Source organism: Mastomys coucha, unplaced genomic scaffold, assembly GCF_008632895.1.
Source record: "Mastomys coucha isolate ucsf_1 unplaced genomic scaffold, UCSF_Mcou_1 pScaffold5, whole genome shotgun sequence".
NCBI lineage: Eukaryota > Metazoa > Chordata > Mammalia > Rodentia > Muridae > Mastomys > Mastomys coucha.
In genome coordinates, this window is record NW_022196911.1 from 13,184,683 (window position 1) to 13,208,249 (window position 23,567).

General features: G+C 44.9%; 1 protein-coding gene across 2 annotated transcripts; it reads left to right on the top strand.

Annotated features, from left to right (window-relative positions):
* Window positions 1-1,208: 1,208 nt before the first annotated feature.
* Window positions 1,209-23,245, top strand: Rnaset2 (ribonuclease T2). Of its 2 annotated transcripts, none has more exons than XM_031352851.1 (9): window positions 1,209-1,299; window positions 3,516-3,576; window positions 9,215-9,267; window positions 10,179-10,236; window positions 12,645-12,715; window positions 15,556-15,669; window positions 18,992-19,037; window positions 20,808-20,882; window positions 22,677-23,245. In XM_031352851.1, exons 5-9 carry the CDS (start codon window positions 12,660-12,662, stop codon window positions 22,875-22,877), a joined length of 492 nt encoding a protein of 163 aa, XP_031208711.1. In that variant the 5' UTR covers window positions 1,209-1,299; window positions 3,516-3,576; window positions 9,215-9,267; window positions 10,179-10,236; window positions 12,645-12,659; the 3' UTR covers window positions 22,878-23,245. The 2 variants fall into 2 exon arrangements, with proteins under 2 accessions (XP_031208711.1, XP_031208710.1); XM_031352850.1 differs by lacking the exon at window positions 1,209-1,299 and adding an exon at window positions 1,444-1,677.
* Window positions 23,246-23,567: the final 322 nt, after the last annotated feature.

A 23,567-nucleotide genomic window follows, 5' to 3' on the forward strand; every position in this document is an offset into this window, starting at 1 on the left:
AAAAAAAGAAGAGGCTGGTCCTTGGTACAGCTCTAAAATTATACTTCAACAATATGTTTGGAGCCTGGAGACTCATGTGAACTATTCCGACTACATCACCCTCCCATGAATGTGGTAGTTCTCAGCCAACCCCTGCAATTACCCTTCTCAATAACACGAGGCATTAGGAAGTCTGGGTTTGGCTTTTCTTTGGCAGGAGCAAAGCAGGCTTCTCTTGGTGTTTAAGTAGACATGACTGAGGTTGAAGTAGAATTTGGGGTAATTAGTTTACATTTTTTTTTTTAAATCCACGAGAGAAAACAGATCTGTGGGTGTGTCTGCATTATCTAGACTGGGGTGTCGAGCCTTTTGAAAGTGTGGCACTTTATTCTCTACAGTGCTGATTCCAGGGCATTGTGGCATTACTTAAAATCGCAAAAACCCAAGCCAAATTAAAACAAAAAAACCCTCATAATGTTTTAGGTTGGCTTGTGATTTTGTGTTGGGCCACATCAAAGCTATATCCTTGGCTGTGTGCTGCCCAGGGGTGTGGAATCGGACACTCTTGGCAAAGCAGACTTAAATGGTTAGCCCTTTCCACCCAGTCCGCAGCTGGGCTCCTACAGTGGCAATGGGGGCAAAGTGGCATGGGCCTCACTTCAGTCTGGAGGGAATGGCAGCTAGTAATCTGGATCATGAGATCTTTACTGACTTTGAACCATGCATGGTGTTATTCCCACAGGCCTAGAGGAGAGGTTCACAGGTCCAAGTGCTCCAGCCACAGGGCCCCTGTGTTCCCCTCATTGTGGACCCGGTGTGCTGAAAGGGCAGGGCTGCTTGAGGAGGGGGCATACATTTGGCATGGCAAGAGGACCTGAGGTCTATAGGTGGTCTGGAGCGTGGGAAGTGGGGGGAATCGAGGTGTGAGGTCTCTAGGATGGGCTTGGCCAGTGCGTGCTCGGTCATGTCAGGAGGGTCTGGGCTTGGGGGTAAGGAGAGGAGCAAGGTCAATCAGGTGGGCTGGGACTTGGGGGTCGTGAGGTGGGCAGGGCATGGGAGCTTGAGGCGGGTTAGGTGTGTCATGGCCTGGGAGCATGAGGTGGGTTAGGTATGCGGGGACGTGGAGTTATGGCTCTTTGTGTGGTGTGTGTGTGTGTGGGGGGGGGGGGGCGTTACAGCGTGGGGGCGTGTCCGTCAGGTGGGTCAAGGCCTTTGGGCGTCTGGCCCGGAGCGTGGGGGGCGTGTCTATCAGGTCGGAAGCAGATGGAGGCTGATCCCTTTGGAAGGCCTAGGCGTCGGGAGGCCAAAGCAATGGGTCAAGTCAGTTTGGTGCCAGGAACTGTGCCTGGAGCGTGGGGACTTTCTGGGCTAGGGCGCTTGGAAGGAGCGAGGGGAGGACGCAGTCTGGGAGACCTGCCCGCCCGTAATGGAGCCCGAGGACTTTCTGGGCGGGGCACGGGGGCGTGGCTTAGGGGTTACCCTGTGGTGCGCCGCTGGCCGGCGGAAGCCAGCGGTGTAGAGCCGGTGGAGGTCTGTCCGGCTGCAGAGCCTGCGTGCGCAAAGGCCGCTGGGAGGCTGTGGAGCCCAGGGCAGTGCGATGGCGCCGGCGGAGGCTCGCGGCGCGCTCCCAGGCTGGGTCTCCGTGCTGGGCTGGGGCCTGGCGCTGTGCTGTCTGTGTGGGGCGGGCCCGCTGTGGAGGTGAGCGCCGGCAGGGCTGGAGGCTGGTTTCTAGACGAAGGATGCCCCTCTTTCGCGGTTAAAAAGTTTTCCATCCCTTGGGACCCCCGCGTTGTCACGCACCCCTTAGTTCCCTCTGGAACACACGGGGTACCTCTGGTAATCTCTACTCCAGTTCTTCTTCATTAATCACTGAACACATTGTGACTTTTTGTCTCCTCTGTGTAACAGTCGATTGGTAGGTTTTGGTGCTTACACCACTGGAGCGGAAATGGTGGGGCATAACTCTCCAGAAGTACTTAGTTTCCAGAGAGTAACTGAAAACTAGTGGCTTTTGCTTGCTTTCATATTTATTTACAGTCACTGGGGCGTGGCGCGTGCGTGCGTGTGTGTGTGTGTGTGTGTGTGTGTGTGTGTGTGCGTGCGTGTGTGGTGTGTGTGTGTGTTGCGGGGGTAGTGGTGCAAAAGTTAATCCCTGTCCAGGACTGTGATCTCGGAGCCCTACTGCACAGACTCGACCCCCCCTCCCCCGTACAGCATAGTTGGTACCAGGAGAGAGCAGCGGACACAGAAAGTTCTTGGAGCAGTGAGTGTTAGCTGAGGCTCTAGAGCACAGTTCTCCTATAACCTGCTTAACGTATACAGCTGACCCAATGGTTAGGCACTGGATTGATCCAAGCCCTAAGGCCAGGTGAATCCCCTGCTTTGGGTGGGTCTTTAGCTTCTCTGTGACTCTTATCTTGAATATTGGAGTAGGCGAGGTTTTCGATTTCTTATTAAAATGTTGTGTCTTCCTTTTGTCTGAATTACGGATAGAGATAGTTTGGTTGAGTTTTATTGTAAGCCTGCTTGCTGTCTTGGCCTTTCTAGGAATGACTTAAACTCCCAGGGTCAGTGCGAACCTTTACAAATACGTTTCTCTACTGGAGATAGCTGGAGCTTTAACTTCCTCATGTGCGCGCCGCCTCTTGTATTAGAGAAGGCTTTCCTTATCTGTTATTTTATGGCGGTTGTCAGGAGGTCTAACTAGGATCCCAGGAAAACTCAGAATTCCATCCAATGGCATACCACCAGTGATCTGACAAGTCCCAGTTGGTCTCATATTTAAAAGCTCCCACTGTTGCTTTCTGCCTTCAGCAACACATGCACCATAGGGGACAACCACACTGCAGCTCCACAGTCCCTCTGCGAAGCTTCTGGATTGGGAGAGCTTCACTTCACAGACTTGTGATAGAAGCAGTCCAGAGTGCATGCATGCAACAAGGCATAGAGCACATACATGTAAGAAGGCTGCTTACCCAGGCCTGGCTATGGATGACACACATGGCTAGGGATCATTCCCAGGCCAGGCTCAAGGTAACACCATACCCACAGTGGTCTCTGAGGCAGCACCCTGTGAGGAATACCGGCTGAGATGTTGATAGTGCTGCTGTATATTTCCAGTCATGTTTGGTGTTGCTACATGAGTTGGAGGGAGGGAGACAGCGAATTTTCAGAGCCATAGGAATTCACAAAGACAGTCGAGGGATTATGAGGCTGTATTAATAAACTCCCTGAGCCTCCTGAAGAAAGCACCTTATTGTTCACTTACTTTCCATTAGCAGGCCTTCCTGGCTATATCCCACCTGTCCTCTTCATTGTGTTTATATTCTCCCTCACAAATATGCACCATGGTATACATGTTGTCCTTAGAGTGTTTGTTGTTGTCCTCTGAGGTGTGTACATCAGGAGGTAGGGACTACCTTCCTGGCAATATGCCTAGTCCCAAAGACTTTCCATGTTGAATGAGTGGTTGATTGGATGGGTGGATTTTTGTCACTTTAAAAAAGTATTGAAAAATACATTTGTCTTTTCAACAGTGGCAGCCATGAGTGGAAAAAACTAATTTTGACCCAGCATTGGCCCCCAACCGTATGCAAGGTGAGCTGTGCTTTGACTGGCCCTTTTGATCCAGTGAGTCTGTCTGAATTGCTTTGTATGTCTTAGTGCCCACCTGTACACCAGGCATATTAAATCAGTACAGTGGTTGTAATAGAGCTGGACCTCCTGACAGGTGGCTTGCAGAAGAGGGTCATGTGTTAGATTCTGAGAGTGGCTGTAATAAAATCTCAAGTGGTGTGGCTCAGAACATTGGAAGTACATCCTCTCTCGGTACTGGGGCTGGAAGCCTGAAGCCAAGGCTTCAGTAGGACCAATTCTTGGGAGCATTTGTGCCTACTATAGCGGCGACAGCCTTTGGTGTCCTAGACATATAGATGTACCACTTCAATGACTGTCTTCTTCAGGCAACTTAGAGCCTTTATTTGGAGCTTACGGTTTCAGAGGGCTACAGTCCTTGGTCATTATGGCCTGCGTAGTGGCCTGTAGGCATGGTGTAGGAGCAGAAGCTGAGAGCTCACACCTTGTGATACAGACAAGAGGCAAAGAGAGAGGGAGAGGAAGAGGGAGAGAGAGAAGCGGGGAGATCAGTAATGGCATGGGCTTTTGAAACCTCAAAACCCACCTCCAGTGATACACCTCCTCTGATAAGGCAATACCTCCTAATCCTTCCCAAAGAGTTCACCAGTTGGAGAACCAGGTATTCAGATATATGAGCCTATAGGAGCCAATCTCATCTAAACCACTTCTTGTAGTGTGGCTCTCTCTCAGGACAACACCAATTGGATTTAGGGCCCAGCCTGATCTGGTAGGGTCTCGTTGATTACATCTTTAAAAACCCCATTTCCACATGAGGTTATGCTCACCAAAAGGCCATTTTGGAGATGGATGTATCTTTGGGGGACATGGTTCTGCTTTCATTAGGCCTGTTGTAGTTTGTTCTCTCTGTGCTACTAAGATGCTTCCCAAGAGCAGCATACGGCTGAAGGCTTTTGCCTGCTGCCAGCACTGTTCTGCTTGGCACCCAGGATGCCCTTCTCCCACTCTGTTCTCCGTAGTAGTCATGATACCCTCCCCCCTTGGTTGCTATCTCTCTCCATGTCTGTGTCTTGTTTCATGCCTTGTGTCCTTGTGGGCTTCCAGTGCTGAGCCCCTTGTGCTGGAGTGGTGCCAGCTGGGGACCTCGCTCTGCTTCTTCCTTGTGGACAGCTTATAAAGCTGATCCTGGAGTTGACTGTGTGAAATCTAAAGTGTTTTAGTCCTATTGATGGTTTTTCTGAAAACCTGTTTGAGTTTAAAGTTTGAGACCTCTTAATTATGTAGGGTACAAACAAGCTTTGATGTATGTTGTTTGATCATCTTGCCAGGTCGAAAACACCCCTGCTTTTTGTCTGTCCTTGAGCATGGAGTAGTGGGGGTAGGAGGGGTTCTGTTTCACTTCTTGTCTTAATTTCCTGTTGAAAAAGGAACAGTTTAACTTGACACCGAGTTGCACTCTTGACCTTGAAGGTCATTGAAGTGGCCTTGTTATGGCACACCACTGTGATTCCCTGGCTCTGGTGAGGGGGTGGAGTCAGAAGGTGTAAAAGGAAGGTGTAGGACTGAGGGCCTCAGGAGACCAGGGCCTGGCTCTTCTCAGCAGATGCCTGGAAACCTTGTCCTCTAATGCAGGAACCACATGAAAAGAAGTCTCTGCTTCAGGCCAGCCCTAGAGGAGCTGCCTTCAAGGAGGAACCAGGCTGGTCTGGCCTGTCTGAGGAGGTTTGGGATTGTCCCTTGGCAGTGTGAATACGCATGGGAAGGCCTTCCTGCCCAAAGCTTTAGGAATTCAAAGAAGAAGATCAGTCATAAAAAATGTCACCTTTAAGCAATTTATTTCAAACCGTGGCCCCACTTCGATGAAGGACTTCTTTCTTCAGTGTGCCCTTCTCTAGCAGCAAGTGCTGTCTCTTGTCCTCCCCTGCCCCATCTGATGAGATAGACGTGAATTATGCTGGGACACACCTATCATGAGCTCAAGAGGTACCTTGAGTCCTCAGTGTTGGCCGAGTGAGGAAGAAAGCTACCTCTTGTCTGAGTTTTCATACAAAAAGCAGGTAGACCGGAGCTTAGCAGATAGCAAAGATCTTTTGGATGGGCTCTGCTCCTCATGCACAGTGAACCAACAGGAAATGAGCTCTTTAAGGAAGGACTCATGGTGTTGACTGAAGTGTAGTATATGCCCTGTTACCCAGTCTCTAGTCATTGAGTCATTCTGTAGCAGGCCACTCTCCTCAGTGGCTCAGTCAGCTGAGCTGCACTCTCTCTATAAACCTTAGAAAGAGGCTGCATAGTGGGGAGGCGTCTGCACAAGAGGGGTTGATGTCTGTCTGTAGTAACTGGGTCCAACTGTCATATATAGGCATAAAAGCTATTAGGATATGGAGGAAGTGAATCTGTTCAGCAATAGTTTTTGGGGGGCGAGCTTGATCTTCTTGAGCAGCAGTTCGGACCTGTAGCAAACAAATATGATTCACCAGCTGCAGATCAGTCCTCTAGGCAGGCAGACACCAGGCAGTTCAATCCTGAAGAACGCCAGGCTCACCAACTGGCCTGAGGTGAGGCTGTGGAAGCCTCAAGCTGCCACAGGAACCGTGGAGCAGTTCTTGTGAGAGTTTTTTCAATGGCAGCATTACCACAAGTTGAGCTTAACAATGCTATGTAAGGTGAACCAATACATGTGTCTTTAGTGAAGAATAGCGAGGAGGAGCAAACCTAACCAATGCTCAGTGCTTGTCTCCCACTGTCTGTGGGGTCATATTTATACTCCTTCATCAAGCGTCCTTTCACATGTTTGCTATATCCAAACAGTCTTTCACCTGTGTCTGCTTTAGCAAGACATTCTCTCATCTGTGTGCTCCAGCAACCCATCATTTGACATAATTAACTTTCCAAAGAAACCAGAAACTTCCACTTCACACCCCCCTTTTTGTTTAGGACTTATCCTTTTCTCTATCATTTGCAATCTACACACAATGGAAATAATTGTAGGAACTATCACATTTTCAATAAATGCCATATGTACAATATAGTCAAGTGATCTGATAAAGCAACCTTAAATTCCTATCAATACACAATAATTAAGAGTTTTAAATTTCTATTACTGTGTAATAATTCAATCAAAACAATTTAAAATTTTTATCAATCCCTCCTGATCATAACCAATAACCTTCCATCCCAGATAACAATTATAATACATCAAATGACCAAACCTATCCACCCCAACTTAAGGGACTAGAGTGCCCATCTTTGTAAAATTGCATCCTGCTGAATTGGGGTGAAAAAGTCCTGTATGGGCCCCAAGGGGAAAATTGATTAGTTTGAAAGAACTAGCTATAGCATTTGTTGCCCAATCTCTGTGTTTACCCAGTCTCTGTATGTCTATCATTAGGGCTAGCCCTTTTGAAGTTGATTTGCATGCAGTTTTTGGAGAAATCAATAACTGAGACAGTTTGTGAGAGTGAATCCCCTGGGGTATTTGCTTTGTGAAGACGCTCATGTCTCAGCTGATAAGAGGATTTCTCTGGTCAGATCTAATCTTTATAAGTTGTTCGTAACCATGTTTTCTCATTCCCTGTAGATACAGAAGCATAACCACGCCCCCCATCTTAAAAGTATTGCAGGTTTCCATCCTAATGTCTGCACTAATATTAACATTCTAATGTTATGGTATATTGGCTAGCCCAGCTCATCAGTTTATTCAATAACCCAACAGTGTCTCTCAGCTGCTGTTGTTCCTTTTTCACCAATATTAAGAAAATTGAGAGCTAGCACATTAGTCTGTTCCTGGGGGTTTTCGCTCTCCCTTTTTCTTTAATAAGCATCTCTTTTAAGGTATGATTGGCTCTCTCTATAACTACTTGTCCTGTGGGATTATGTGGTATACCAGTAACATGTTTTGTATTGTAGTATGTGAAGAGTTGTTGCATCTTATTAGATACATATGCAGGAACATTATCAGTTTTAATTTGTGCAGTTATCCCCATAATTCCCATTATCTTCAGTAAGTGTGTAATAACACAAGCAGCCTTTTCAGAATTTAAAGCGGTTGCCCATTGAAACCCTGAGTACATGTCAATGGTATGGTGTACATACCTTTGTTTTCCAGATCCTGCAAAGTAGAAAACATCCATGTGCCAGATGTCATTTCTGTTGGTAACCTTGGGGTTACTACCAGCAGGTAGCAGAATTTGGTTGTATAGAGAACATGTAGGACATTTTTTAATTATTTCTTTGGCTTGTTGCCAAGTGATTGAAATTTTTTTCTTTAAACCTCTCCCATTAATATGATATTTCTCATGAAATTTTGAGACTTCTAACACATTCCCTATTAGTAATTTATCAATTTTGTCATTTCCATGAGCCAATGGACGTGGCAAACCTATATGAGACTGAATGTGAGTAATATATAATGGATAGTTTCTACTTCTGATAGCCTGTGCAATTGTATAAATAACAAAGTTAATTCAGAATTATCAGGTAGAAATCCAGCAGTCTCTATGCAAAACAACTCCTTCTGCTTACAAGGAATTTAGTTATGTTAAGAGGTTCAGGATGCCAGGCGGTGGTGGCGCACGCCTTTAATCCCAACACTTGGGAGGCAGAGGCAGGCGGATTTCTGAGTTCGAGGCCAGCATGGTCTACAGAGTGAGTTCCAGGACAGCCAGGGCTACACAGAGAAACCCTGTCTCGAAAAACCAAAAAAAAAAAAAGAAAAGAGGTTCAGGATAATCTAATAATACCATAAGGAAAGGATATAGTTCTGACTTTGAACCAATGTATATGGACTTTTGACTACCTTGCTTATTTTATCTGACTTATAACTTGCCATACCAATCTTGTTTGCATCAGTATAAAAAGTTGGTACCTCTGGCCACTCTCCCCAGTGGCTCAGTTACCTGAACTGCACTCTCTCTATAATCCATAGAAAGGCTGCATAGTGGGGAGCTATCTACACAAGAGGGGCTTGATGTCTGTCTATAGTAACTGGGTCCAACTATCATATTTGCCTGGTTACTAGGGAGTGGATGTATGTTTATATGTATGTATGTTTATATGTATGCATGTGTCCTGAGTTCTCTTTCATCCAGTCTCATAGCCCAAGTATATTGATTTATATCATCATTTATTGTGGAAAAATTTCATCTTAGATAAACCATTTGGAGGGTCCTAAGAGACTTATCTTACTTAGATTTTTATCTTTGATTTTATCATTGTTATTATTGATATATACTCCTATGTTACACTTTTTGGCTTCAAGTGTTCAGCATTTTCTACTTTACTGATGTTTTTCGGTTTGGTACCAGAGTAGATTTGTGACACAGGGTGTCAGGCTGTTCTTATACATTTGCCTCTGGTAAGCAGGTTATTCACAGGTAAGTGTGCATATTCATATCTGTGAATGCAGGAAAAGAGCAAACCCAGATGCCTGATCCTCTGTCAGCTCAGCTGTCTGAGGACTGACCTAGAATGTGCAGCTCTGACTGTTCCTCATGAGCTCCATGCTGGAGTAAACTGCAGCGCAAACACTGGATTTCCCTTCTGTTAGTAATGCACCTTTGTCTAGTTAATGTGTGTTAAAAGAAAATGGAGCTGATAAATATTTCAACAACCAATCACCTTCCTTATCTTTTCTCCATAGGAAGTTAACAGCTGCCGAGACTCTCTGGATTACTGGACAATACATGGACTATGGCAAGCATCTAATGCAGTAAAACCTAATGAAGCAGTCAAGGAAAGCTAGCTTGACTCTAGTCGCCATAAGTAGAATTGTTAGGCTTGGTAGAAGTTTCTTCAGCTGACCAGATTCATATGCATATATTTATATACATATGAATATATTTGCTTTTATCTTATGTATATGATGTTTCCCCTGCATGTTTGTCTGTGCACCGTGTATATACCAGGTACTTGCAGAGGCCAGAAGTGGACATCATCCCTGGGATTGGAGTTACAGGCAGTTGTGAACCACCACGTGGGTGCTGGGAATTTACCATCGGTCCTCTGCTTCCAGAGTAGCCAATGCTCTTAACTACTGAGACTCTCTCCAAGCCCCGCTTATCGTAGATAAATAAGGATCTTGGGTCCTTTCTTACTTTATTATTGTGGCCTACTTATAAATACTTGAAATGTTAGATCAATAGATAGACAAATAAACTTTTACACACTTTACAAGCAGCCAACTCCCCTCCATCATGTCTGCATTCTCTTCTGTTCTTTATTGATGCATACACCTGTAGTATTGAAGTATGCATATTTTGTTGCCACTTTTAGAGTGGATGTGGCCCATATACCTTAAGGTCCTCAGATAGGAAAGAACTGAGACTGGGATCCATCCAGAGCTATTCCTTATGTTTCTTCTGCTGACAACCCAGCTTGTCTATTCTGCTCCTGGACTTGTTTGACTCTACTGGTTCCTTTTTGGTAACCAAGTCAAACTCTTTGCCCGGAACCATTGTTTGTTGACTGCCTGTGTGGAGTGAGGAGTTCCTGATCAGAATTTCTGTTTTACGCAGATTTCAATGAAAGTACTTCCTAGTGCCTGGTATAAAACATCCTAACTAAGACTATTATTTCTTCTTTTTCTTAAAAATTTGGATTTCAAGGCCTGATAGAGCAGAAGATTGTAACCAATCCTGGCATTTTAACTTAGATGAGATTAAGGTATTGATCTTTTTGTTATACTTTTATTGGAACAGAATGTTGAACTAAATGAACTCTTTCTTCAAACATGTACCTTCAAAGTTATGTTTAAAAAAATACAGGATCAGGAATGAATTCACTAGGACTGAGCCCCTGGGTCTGTTTAGTAATTACTATCTACAACAATCACATAAGCTCCAAAACAAAATAAAAAAAATTAACCTTTTTTCTCCTTGTCTTCAGCTTGAATAAGCTGATAGAAGCAGGCTCAGGTGGGAGCAGGGCCTGTCCTGGCTGCATAGACCCTGAGGCTTACCTGTCAGCCCTAGCTAGTTCTTAGCATGGGGCTTCTGAGTCCGTGAGTGAAAATGGGCACCTAGTCTGTATGGCCTAGGGTGAGCCATTTGCAGACAACTGTGGCTAGGAGCAGGTACATGGTACCCCAGGCTGATCAGTTCTGGCCGTAGGTGGCATGCGATTCTAAGTAGGGTCTCTGAGCAAGGGAGCAATGATGGACCTCTTCATTATCAAAGTTCCTAGGCCAGGAATAAGTTGTGAGCATGCGAGAGGTTTAACAGAAGTGCTCTGGGAGTCATGTGGCATACTGAACGTTTCTTCACATTCGTCTTTCCTTAAGGGACGCCAACAATCTGAGTTTGTTCATATGCCAGGGTTACTGGGGTGGAGTAGAGCACATGGCAGGCCTGACATGTGAACATCACAGAGCCCAACATTCTGTCATTGGGTGTCAGGCATGGTTGTCCTTTCCTGAGTGTGTGAATGTGCACACACTGAAGCTCTCACGTGACGGATCACTGAGGTGGTGACTGCGCTCTCAGGCCTTCCTAGACTTGGGGTGCGCCATGCAACATTGCCATGGCATATAAAAACTCTGCACATATGACTTCAGGTTTCTTTTGTTTCTCAAGAGTCCAGGCCAGGTTGGCCAGGAAACAGATGTTGAGGTCAAAGTAGATGGTGAGACTAAACCCACTAAACCACGACTGTCAGTTAATAGAAGTGCATTTTTCTTAAAGCCAGAATTTTTCAGTGTCTATAGAGACTGTAAAACAGTGCCAGTGTCTACTACATTGCAAGTCATCACATCGAGGTATTAGGCAAAGTTTTCAATTCCTAATAGCTGAGCCTTGGATAAACCTCATCAGCTAAGATACTGTTGCTGCACAACACTAGACTCAGCATTTAAAAGCTGATGGGAGAGGGAGCAGGGAGGAGGAGGCCAGGACAAGAGGAGTTTCCGTAGTATTCGTGGGTTAAATAGCCTGGAAGGGAGGTCAGAACGGACGGCAGGGTTGAGCTGCTTTTTTGCTGGGGGGCCCTGGGTCTGTTGTAGCCATGCCCTACTGTCCCCCAGAAAGTCCTGGCTTGCTTCTGCAGCATTAGTGTTCGGTGTAGTGTCTCCCCAGCAGGAACTAGCTTGGCTGTCAGTTATATCACCCTCTTATCCCCAGAGGTCTGACGGGCTGAAGCCAGGTTGAGGGAAGTGGCCGTGAGGAGGCACATGAAACTGAGAGGAGGGGCGGACAGTATTGGAGAGGAGGAGGCAGGGCTGTGCTTATGTGGGACTGGGAGGCTGCCTGACAGGGTTTGGTACGTGGGGATGGGGGAAAGCCAAGGTATCCTTCCTATATAGCTTTAAGTTCTTCTGTCTCTGCTTATACAGACAGTAAAAACTGAGCTTGAATCCTGTGGGCCTGTGTTACTACCTGCCAGATTCGGAGGATGCAGGCGGCCTTGCTCAAAAAGCTCCTCTGGAAATCTGGGCCTGGCAACTTTTCTTTTTTTTAATAGACATTTATTTTGGAGCTGTTTTATATAAACAGAAAAACCAAATGCAAAGTACAAACTGAGTATTCTTCACTGTTACCAGCCATCATGTGTTGATTCTTACAAATGAGCCAGTATTGATCCCATACTATCATCTGAAGGACACAGCCTACATTAGGATGCATACCTTATGCTGTAGTTTATGGGTCTTGACAAGTCAGGGGGGTAAGTATCCTGTGAAGAGGTTTCACTGCTTAAAGTCCATGTCCACCTCCCAACCTCCTCTTGTTAGTCCTGATATCCACGGCAAACCATGGATCTCATTGTGTCACAATTTGCCCTTTCCAGAACGTCTTGTGGTTGGAGCCGTGCAGTGCATAGCTTTCTCAGACTGCAGCTGTCACTAATGGCAAAGCTCCTTATGCATCTGTGGTCTCTGAGCCCATCTCTTCCTCAGCTCATTCTCTGAGGGCTTGTGTTTTCACGACTTTAACATGCTTCAGGATAAGCACAAAATCATTTTGCTCATTTAAGTTGTCCGAGATTGAATGCTTTTTGCTTACTATATTGGTTTGTTAAATTTGCTTAGAAGTTTTGAGTTGTTAGGTCTTGGGTAAATGTTCTGTTTAAATTACCTCTAGGACCTTCTGCGAGACATGAAGATCTACTGGCCCGATGTGATTCACCCGTCTCCTAATCGCAGCCAGTTCTGGTAAGTCTGAGTTTCTGTTGGCCGTATGCATTTTAAACAGAGGTATGAGAGTTTCTAAGTGTCTTGGATGACAGCTTGTGGGAGGAATAAAGAATAGACGAGAGACCCTGTCTCCAGAGGCTGAGAGCTGCCTATTGTCAAATGACTGGTCTGTCACTTTGGCTGTTTCTCTCCAGGTTAGAAATGAGGTCAGGTGGGATTTATATTATGAACTTGTTTTCTAAGCTATTGTTATTTCATTTATTACTTCATTGAGAGAGTCCCATTTCCTGAAATTTAACTAAATCAAATGCTTGCATATTTAAAAATCATTTTGAATCAGACACATATAGAGAGGGAACATGCCTTAAAATAGTGATGTCATGGAGACCAGAGTCAGAGAAAAGGTGGGATTCTCACAGGGATGGTCTTCTTCCAGGTCAGCAGGAGCTGAGCCCAGAAATAACTCAATTATTTGGAAAGCATTGTTTTTTAAAAGAAGATAAAATTGACTCAACTGAAGGCAATTTTTTTGACATCTTCCAGTATGAAATATTATTATAGCTTCTAATATTTTCCAGATATCTTAATTAAACCTAGAAACATTTCTGTCTTCTAGGATTTTTGGAGGAATAAAATGCTTAAGTTTGGTAAAATGCTACAAGGCAGTGGAATATAAGGGATGTCCCCATCCTGGATCATGGTGTGGAGTGTGACTTTTTCTTGAAGGGTGCTATTTAGGATCTTTGAACTGTAATGTGAAGGTTGGAATCAGCCCTAGCTAAACAGAACGTACAGTGAAGGCCTGGGTGACACGCAGCTTCCTAGACTGAGTCTAGGTTGTCCCCCACACTGACTGCTTTCCCACTGAGCTCAGTTCCCAGTGCTATTTTTAGTTCTGAGAAGGCTGCTTACTCAATTGCTTAGGCTAGCTCACTTTGTAGCCCAGGCAACTCCTGAACTTGTCTTCCGTATCCTGTATTCTAGGAAGTATTTCAACTTAATGTCTGTAATGAGTTGAGGTGAGGGAAAATGAAAAGTTCTTTATGTAGTACTTCTCAGGGTGCTTGAAGTGATGAATTGTGGTGTGTGTCAGCTTTCCATAACTGAGACAAATATCCCAGAAGCATCAGATGGAAAAAGAAGATTTGTTGGGCCCGTGGTTGTCACAGGTTTAAGTGTCTGATTGATTCTGTTGCCTTTGGGCCTTTGCAGCCCAGTGCATCATTGTGGAGCATGTACAGAGGCGGCAGCTCACCTCATGGAAACACAAACAAATACGGGAAGAGGAGTGTTGCAGTGTCTTCTTGGGCACATCCTCCAGTAGCCTGAATTCTTCTCAGAGGCCACATCCCTATAATTTTACATCACTAGCTAGGGACCAAGCCTTTGATGTATAGGTCAGCACACTCCAGAACCAAGCTGTAGCAGTAATTATGTAAAATAGGATTCCAGTTGTGCACCATGCCTGAGGCAGTCTGACCTTATGGCTTGAAATAAATCAGTACAGATAAGACAGCCAATTCTGTACACGGAGCCCTATACAGTTAACCAAGCAGTATGGGCAACATATGAATTTATTTTTGTGTTTATTAGTGGCAAACTGATTTGCCTTTGTTTTTAAGTTGGATGTTAAAATGGCAGACTTTACACACATGACTTGTATACTAGTGTTTGCACTTGGGGGTGCTGTGTTCCCCTTGAGTCTTCTTTGGCTACCTTGGCATTCTTGAGAGCTTCGTTATAATCCATTGATCAGGGTGAAGGGAAGCTCTTAGACAATGTTTAAAACTCCAATTAAAAATAGAGTATCCTTTAAAAAACTGTTTATTATGTGTGGGGTTATTTTGCCTGCCTGCATTTATGTGATGCCATGGTACCCACGGAGGTCAGAAGAGAAGAATGTCAGAGCCATTGGAAATGGAGTTGTGGACAGTGAAAGCTGCCGTGTGAGTGCTGGGAACTGAACCTGGGTTCACTCTCTAACTGCTGAGTCATTGTTCCAGTCCATAGGATGTTTTTAAAAAAAAAAAAAAAGTGTGTGTGTGTGTGTGTGTGTGGTGTCATGGTAGGTTGGTCTTTGTGTGTTGGAGCTAGTGGAGGGCAGAACTTTCTCATTCATAAGCTAACAGTACTATTTCCCTTTGCAGAATTCTGTAAAACAGTAAAGAATGCAAAATGTTTATAAAAATTAGTCCTAGGGGCAAACACAGGAAGACAATCAGACTTAGTCTGAGCTACACAGCAAAACCCTGTTTCAAAAACCAAACCAACCTAAGCGGCCAACACACAACAAAGCCCCTCAATTAGCACTGAATACAAGGAATTATCATTACATATTTTTTGTAATACAGTAACTACTAACCATTTGCAGGTGCTTCCCCAGGTTTCTTTGTTTACTTCAGGCTTCAGGAGAATATCTATGTGAGTGCTCTTAATTATTAGAATTAGTAGAGGGAGGCTGACGGGGAATGGTGACAAGCCACCCTGCCTCCTCTTTTGTCCTTATGTTGAACCAGGCCTGGATTGTGCCACTCCCTGGAATTCCCTGGCTTATACACTGGCTCTGCAGAGGGTCACATAGTACTGCATAATGTGGCAGGTGTCTCAACCGTGGCATTTTCTTCTTTTTCAGTTAGTTTGTTGTTATTTGAGTACTCTGTGTTCGTAGAGATGCCCCGGAAGTGACTTATAATAGAAAGCATGAGAAGACTGAGCAGTGCTCTTTGGAGGTTGTTTTGTTGCATGTTGTTGGGCCTTGACCTTAGCACTGGACATCTGTCCTTCCTGCTTTGTGAAGGCTACATATGACAGCTCTGTTGGAGAGGTCTTATCTGAGCATTACACTGTAAATCTCACAGGAAACATGAGTGGGATAAACACGGCACCTGTGCTGCCCAGGTGGACGCCCTCAATTCCGAGAAGAAGTACTTTGGGAAGAGCCTGGATCTGTACAAGCAGATTGACCTCAACAGGTGGGTACATGCTTCACTCCATGCCTTCCAACATTGACCTGAGCCCAGGCCACTGGGAACAAGTGTGGAACACTCCTGCTAACAGCCTCAAAGGTATGGTCCCTGAAAGTGGTGCCTCAATGCTGGGAAGGAAGAGAGCCCCTGACAACTCTGGCCACTCTGGAGTATGACCACAGAGTGCAGGCTCAGGCTGCCTCGTGGTACTATACTGTCATCAGTGAACCAGCCCCAGGGAAGGGAAGACTGGCAGGCATGCTATAGTCTCTGAAAATATTGCTTCCTTAAGATTACTTCCCTAGAGACACCAAGCATCATAGATCTTTGTGTCTGGTTATACTGCTCCTAGAACAGAGGGAAGCAGAGGACAAGGGTCCTTTAAGCCCTAGAAATGAGCCAAACCTATGTAGATGTAGACATTTACTGCCTGCCTTAACCTTGGTTTCTGCAATATTGTCACTACACTGAAGCAGTGTGTAAGAAAGACACACCCTGCAATGTCAGGGGGCTGGCCTGACTCTTTATCTAGACATGTCTGCTGAGCCAAGTGTATTACATGCTTCTTATTTGTTTATTTCTTGAATTTATTATTTATTTGTTATTAAGTATATGTACATACATGTGTGCATGTGTGTGTACATGCATGTGCCACAGTACATATGTGGAGGTTAAAGGACAACTTTGTGGAGATGGTTCTCTTCTTCTACCTTTACATGGGTTCTGGGTATTGAACCCAAACTGAGCTTCTGTGGGAAGTGCTTTTACCTGCTGAGTCATCTTGGTGGCTCTCAAGTTTTCTTACCGTGACTGAATGTTATAAACGAGTGAACTGTGAGAGAGTGGTAAGAGTTCACCACTAAATGTAGAGAGTCTGAGGAAGGCATCACACAGGAGCCCAGGCTGCCACAGGCTCAATGTAGACAGTCCAAGGAGAACGTCACACGGGAAAAACCTTCATCCCCCGGGGTCTGGGCCATGAGTGTGGAGTGCTCACAAATGGAATGAGTTCCCTTACAGCAAACCCTAGAGCTAGAGAGATGGTTAATCCTCCCTTTGTAAGGACACAGACATTTAGACTGTGAGGAGTAAATGTCTGCCGATGATGAAAGATTTTACAGTGTCTGCTTGTCATTCGTACAGCCTGTTCTAGTACAGCAATTCTCCTTCAGGTGGGAATAACCCCAAGACCCTTTGCTCATCAATCATATTTAAGGTTCATGAATTAAATGTGCTTGAGGATGACTAAACTATTGGTTCCCTAGAAAATGCCTTGCCTCTAGCCAGAGAGCACTCATGATGATGTCTCACCATCTCACACAGCCTTCTGTGTCATTTTGCTCAAAGGTAACCTTAAAGCCACCAGCTGGCAAAGCACGGGCCTGTAGAGGCCTTGTGAGCCTTTCTGACATAAGTTGTACAATTTGGCTGTAAAACCTCTCTAGATCTTTTCTCCATGACATAAAAAGTGGTGGGCAGTGATTAGATTTTGAAGTTCCTTCTGTCTTTTAAATTTTTTGTATTATTAGGCTGACATGGTAACATATACCTTTAATCCCAGCACTTTGGAGGCAGAGGCAGGTGGTATCTAAGGTTGAGGCCAGCCTGATCTGCATAGCAAGTTCTAGGTGAACCTGGCCTACACAGTGGGACCCTGTCTCAAAACAAAATAAAACACCCAAATATCTTCATTATTAAGTATATGCACTAGGAGTTACATAGCAGCATGTGTGACAAGTCCTCAGTGTTGTGAGTTGAGTATGTGGTTTATTTAGCCTGTGGGGTTTCTGAGAACACAGTATTCTCTTTCAGTAAGGAGAAAACCTTTGGAAACTCTAACTTCAGAAACTCCTGGGCACTTCAGAGGGATCACTGCAAAAAGGTCCATCCTGTCCTTCTGGAGCACAGGGAAAAAGAGGCTGTCCTCCCAGAAAGGCTGACAGACAGGCCCAGAGAGAGATTCTGCTGCTGAGAACGGCCCCAGGCTGATAGCCACAGTTGTTCTGAGTTGAAAATGGCCTAAGTTGCTCCTATTTGTAGCCATTAAAGCCCAGTAATTTCTCGTTATAGGTACTTATAGAGCATTTACTCTTGAAACACTGGCTCTATGGGGTCACAGCCACTCATAGCCACATACCTGGTTGTCAGCAAGTCATTCCAGAGGCCTGCTACCTGAAGGCTGTCCCAGTAGTGCCTGCTTAAAATGACAGAGCGATTGTAGAGGAATGATTGCTTTCCCCAGTTTCTCCACGCAAATGTAGGATTCCTGTCTGTTTCATAAGATACAAACAAGGTATCAGAGAGCGAGTGTCATGCTTACTCACTACTTAGTGTAAAAGCTACTGCAGGGCAGTTCCCAGAACACCTGCAAGTGCACACATGGGCTAGCACTCAGCTGCCTTCACTTAGAAGAGCACACGACACTGCTTGGCCCATCTTTCTCTACTTTATTCCTGGGCTGCCTGCATCAGGTGGAATAGTGAATGACCACCGGTGCTAAGCAACATTTTTCAGTAATGCCATGAAAATGCATCAGTAAAACATCTGGTCACAAACTTCATTAACATGTTAAGCTCAGTCTACCCAAGGCACTGGTGCTATAACTTAGAATAAATGTTGTTTTGAAACTGGAATATTTTATACTTTCTTGGAACCCATGTTGATCATATACTGATGGCTAGGGCAGGCAGTGGCAAGCTTACATAGATTTTGGGGCATTTCTGGGGTTTCTGGGACCTTTCTGCCTCCTCTTTCCTGCTTGTCCTTTGCTACCACAGAGCAATGGCAAGCCAGCACTTAGACTTGCAGCCTCAAATCTACCCTCTTGGGTCACAATCCAAAATCATGCAGGATGCTGTGGTGAACCACAGAGAACTCCTTTGGAATGAGTGGTCTAGGGACCTTTACATTGTGTCTCCAGTATTTTAGTTTGTTATCAGAAACTTGATGGGGTTCTAGGCTATATGCATTTAAATTCTTTGAAGATGTGGCCAGCACAGTTCTTCAGGATAAGCCTAGAGTCACAAGAACAAGGATAAGGTGTCTTGCGGAGCTTGTGTGACCAGTAGCTTGCACAGGTTTGTGGCTGTGGAAGGTGTTGTTGGAATACTGTGTAGTTCTGGAGAGGGCCATGTGGATAGCATGTACCTAGGCTAGAAAAGAAGGGAATGGGAGCTGCCTCTTTGCTGTCCTTTTTAACAGACTTATTGCTGCAAGTCAGAAAAGACAGTCTTCTTTAAAAGCATCTTGATTTTTCACTGAAATCCAATAAAAAGAACATAGTGTGATGTGCTGTCATAATGCAGCTAATTTTTAAATTTTATTTTAGTGTACTACAAAAATTTGGAATCAAGCCATCTATCAACTACTACCAGGTAAGTTTACCTTTATCTAGTATCTAGTGTGTGTCATTGGAGACATTTGGCAGGATCCATTCATCTGCAGGCTGCACTTGGGTTTTAAAGTGACCCAGCACAGACCTCCTTGAAATGGGTTTTCCTTGGAGTCTTTGTGTTTGCATATGAGCATACACATGGACTGCCTTTGCCACTGGCTTGGAGGCACAGATACTTTATCCTCCAGGCCTCAGCACGGGGTGGAGCACGAGTCTGAAAAAGTACATTCAACGTCATGGAATTGGAGGGGAGGCACATTGGCTCTTTGCTTTTCATGTAAACTATGTGACACAGGAAATAATGTCCCTTTTTACTGACTGAGAAGGACGTGTGCAATGTAGATGCCTTCAACTCTGGATTATCTGTTTTCTGTCTGTCGTTCACAGAGCTTAAATACTACCTGGTCTCACAGGCGAGCTCACAGATGGGCACTGTTACTCTGTCCTGGTGACAGGGTGCCCAGTAACCTGGCAGCTCTGTCTACAGCACTGTGTTTATTTTCCCAGTTGATTTGTATCTCCCTCTGTAGAGAGTAGGGAGTTGGAGCCTGGGCTTGAGGAAGGTGCTGTGGTGGCCAATTAAGTTAGACTCTTCTGAACAACCTCAAGATGGGAGCTTACTGTAGGGCTTCCCTGAGCTCATCAGACTCCTGTTTAAGGTGATAAGGGGAAAGAATTTTAGTTTCACCTGCTTGATGTTCAGAGATAATATCTGTGGTGATGGGAATGGCAACTGCCGAGTTGGCTTGTGCACTTAGTAAGGTGGTAGGAATACCAGACAGTGGTTTGGTAAAATTCCAGATCCAAAGCATTTGACATACAGCAGGCTTTCTGCTTTGCATCATCCCATAGGCAGCTCTGAGGAGTTCCTAATGAACCTGTGTCCTGACATGTTCTGGTTGCCTGGTGCTAGGGACCAAGGACAAGGGGAGAGTTGACCTCTAGGGAGAACAGAGGCTGAGCTGTTGGACTTGGTAGCTGTTAGTCTTGACTTGGTAGGACTCAGTAAGGGGAGGGGTGATAAATGCAACCAGACAGTGTGAATTTAAGAGTCAAATGGGGCAGCAGAGTGCAATAGAAGTGTCCTGTAAAAGAGGTGCTGCCAAAGTCCACAGCAGAGAGGCCAGGCAGATGTGGGTGACTGTTACAGAAGCCATAGCACAGATACTGAGTACTACAGATGGTCTCATGGGAAGAGGAGGGAGCTCCACTTGGAGTGTGATAGGATGTGTGCTTATCCTATGATGGAGGGGGTCGCAGAACACAGGGTCTAATTTTGTAGTTCACCAATGGGAGGTGGGTGCTCTGAGGGGCTACTTTTTTTTTTTCTGTGATGGAGGCAGTTTCCACTGCAGAGAGGGAAAGCTGCAGAGACAGAGGTCTGAGGGAGGGGTAGGCCTGGGGAAAAGCTTTGGGGATCCCAATCATCAGTTTGGTGAGGGTGGCTTTAGGTAAAGTAGCATAGCAGGAGAAGCTGGGCTAAGCTGGAGACAGGAAAGAGTAGAGCTGCCTAGTGGAGGGAAAGGAGGAGCCGAGAGCAGACAAACTGTTGGTGATGCCTGGGCCTCCTGGGTAGAGCCCAGGTTGGTTAGTTGGGTAGAGACTTGTCCCTAGTGATGGTCCAGGACATCCTCAAACTTGACTTCAGGTTCTTTAGGATACAGGGGTGGGAGATGCTCTTAAAGAAATCAGTGAGTGTGTGAGAACTCTCCTGTTGAAGTTCATTGCTAATGCTTTTGCTTAATATCAGCTTGCAGATTTCAAAGATGCACTTACCAGAATCTATGGTGTGGTGCCTAAAATCCAGTGCCTTATACCAGAACAGGTAAGACATGCATTTTGTCACCCCCCCCCTCTCTCTATTGAAAAGATCATTTTAATTTCCTGATAGTTTTGTCTCCACTGTGGAGTTTGTGGGACAGGGATGCATTTGGGTGTATTGTCTGTGTGTTCAAGCACATAGATGTCTTGAAATAACTTATGTGTTTCTAAAATCCCTTCCTTAGGGGAGACGTAAACATTTGCTTCCACTCCTAAGGTCCCAACAACATACTGAGGCATGATTCCATTAAAGTTCACTCTGGGGACCCATGAGTTCATGGAACTTAGTTACAGAACATAAGCAAGGGTTACCACAGAGGCATGGTGCTTCTCTCCCAAAAGGCCACACCAGAATGTCTCTAGCCAGCAGGGACGAGGGTATTTCAAAGCTGTATGATGGACCCTTAAGTCTAGTCTTCCCTGACTATATACTCAAGTTAGAGACCACATGTAGTTGCCTACAATAGGAGATAGGAAGCCACTGGATATGGAGGTGAGGGTCATGTGACCCTCCTGACCAGACTCTGTGAAGGCGTGTAAACAGTGAAGGAACCCAGTTGTTTGGCTCAAAGGCTAGTTTTGTGCAGCACCATAGGCTTGATTTTTATGTTGCTTCATTCTAACAAGATTATCCTGTGGAAGAGAAAGGAGAGGGGAAGAGGGGAAACAAGGAGTTAAACATTTCTAAGTTTCTAAGATTTTTGTTTTGTTTTGTTTCTTTATATTGTCTGTCTGGTTGGTTGGTTTTGTTTTTCATTTTCATTTTTAAAAGATCTATTTATTTATTTTATGCATATGAGTACACACAATAACTGTACAGATAGTTGTGAGCCTTCATCTGGTTGCTGGGAATTGACTTTTAGGACCTCTGCTCGCTCTGGTCAACCCTGCTCACTCTGGCTCAAAGATTGTAAATACACTGTAGCTGTCTTCAGATGCACCAGAAGAAAGCGTCAGATCCCATTACAGTTGGTTGTGAGCCACAATGTGGTTGCTGGGATTTGAACTCAGGACCTTCGGAAGAGCAGTCAGTGCTCGCAACCGCTGAGCCATCTCACCAGCCCTTTCATTTTCATTTTGGAGACAGGGTTTCTCTATTATATAATGAGCTGTCCTGGAACTGGCTGTGTAGACTAGGCTGGCCTCCAATGTACAGAGATCCACCTGCCTCTCTGTGTGCCACCACCCCTGTAAGTTTCTAAACTCTTAATTACTTTAATGTGGTTTTACTGTCTAATTTCTAGACAAACTTGTAGTTTTTCCAAGCTTCTAAAAAAAACATGGATATTCTTTGGGCCATCAGGAGCTGTTTTCTTGACCTTTACTCTGCCAGGGTCTCTATGTGTGCTGTGTGTATCTTTTTTTTTTTTTTTTTTTTTTTTTTTTTTTTTTAGATATTTTCTTTATTTACATGTAAATTTCTCCATTCCCAGTTCCCCTCCAAAAAACAAAGAAACAAACAAAAACAACAAAAACAAGCTCCTGTTGCCTCTTTTTTTGCCCCTGTTGTGTGTATCTTTATGGTCACTTTTTGTTTGTGTTTTCTCCATGCTGAAAACACCACCTTGATGCAGGCTTCCAGACTACAGAGATTAACCCCTGGGGACTGTGAGAGGCAAGGCTCTGCCCAGGCCCCCTCCTGAGCCAACAGCCCTCCTGTGTGCAGAGGGTCTGCTCAATCTGGAGCCTGATCTGGAGCCACTGCTTTTGTTTGCAAGTGTTCAAGTTTTCTGACTCCCAGATTGATAATAACCCAGGGCTCCTGAGTTCTGAATTGCCTACCTTTTTCTACTTTTAGGGAGAGAGTGTACAGACCATTGGCCAGATAGAGCTGTGCTTCACCAAGGAGGACTTACTTTTGCGAAACTGTACTGAGCTAGATGAGCAGCTGTCCTCCAGGCAGGAAGCCTGGCTGGCCATGGAGGCGTCTACGCATGGGATGATGGTCTGTGAAGACGGTCCAATCTTCTACCCTCCACCTACAAAGACCCAACATTGATGGCCACATTTTGGAAATATTTTGTATTCCACAAACTAAGAAAAGTTCACAAATCATTGCTTTCTAAAATTTCACTAAAAAGTTTCTTAAAATGAGTTTGGCTTTTTCTTGTGTGTGAAAGAGTTGATTTTTGTCTGGTCTAATTAGTAGGTGCTCCTGTGCTGTCCCTGCCAGCTGGCAGCCACACAGCCTCTGGCAGCCTCATTTCCTGTCCCACAGACAGCCGCTGTTGTCAGCCTCACTTCCTGTCCAGAAAAACAAGCTTCATATTGCTAATAAGAACTTGAAAGTCTCAGCACAACTTTTTATTTTGGTCAAGTTTAAATTACTCTGTTTATTTAAAATTAAAAAATATTATTGTACATGTATGATCTGTGTGCATGTGTATGTGTGTGTGTGTAGGTGCACATACTATGGCACCTATATAAAGGTAAGAGGAAAATTTGGGGGAGTCATTTTCTTTAGCATTAGTTTCTGGGTATCAAATCCAGGTTATGCTATAGTGAAATAACACTCCCCAGTGAGAATTCACTCTGTGTTCTCAGAGAATAAGGAAAAGCTCTTCATTAAAGTATTATGTCTGCCCTGGCAGTCTGGCTAGTGCTCAAAGAGACACTGGCCTTGAGCAGAGAGACACATGATGGTTTATAAGGATGTTGAGCTACAGCATTCTGTATACATTATCAGCTG

Coding starts and splice junctions, on each gene's coding strand:
- Rnaset2 (XM_031352850.1), top strand. CDS start 1,577: ATGGCGCCGGCGGAGGCTCGCGGCGCGCTCCCAGGCTGGGTCTCCGTG. Junction 3,577..9,214: donor GGCCCCCAACCGTATGCAAG/GTGAGCTGTGCT, acceptor TTTTCTCCATAG/GAAGTTAACAGCTGCCGAGA. Junction 15,670..18,991: donor AAGCAGATTGACCTCAACAG/GTGGGTACATGC, acceptor ATTTTATTTTAG/TGTACTACAAAAATTTGGAA.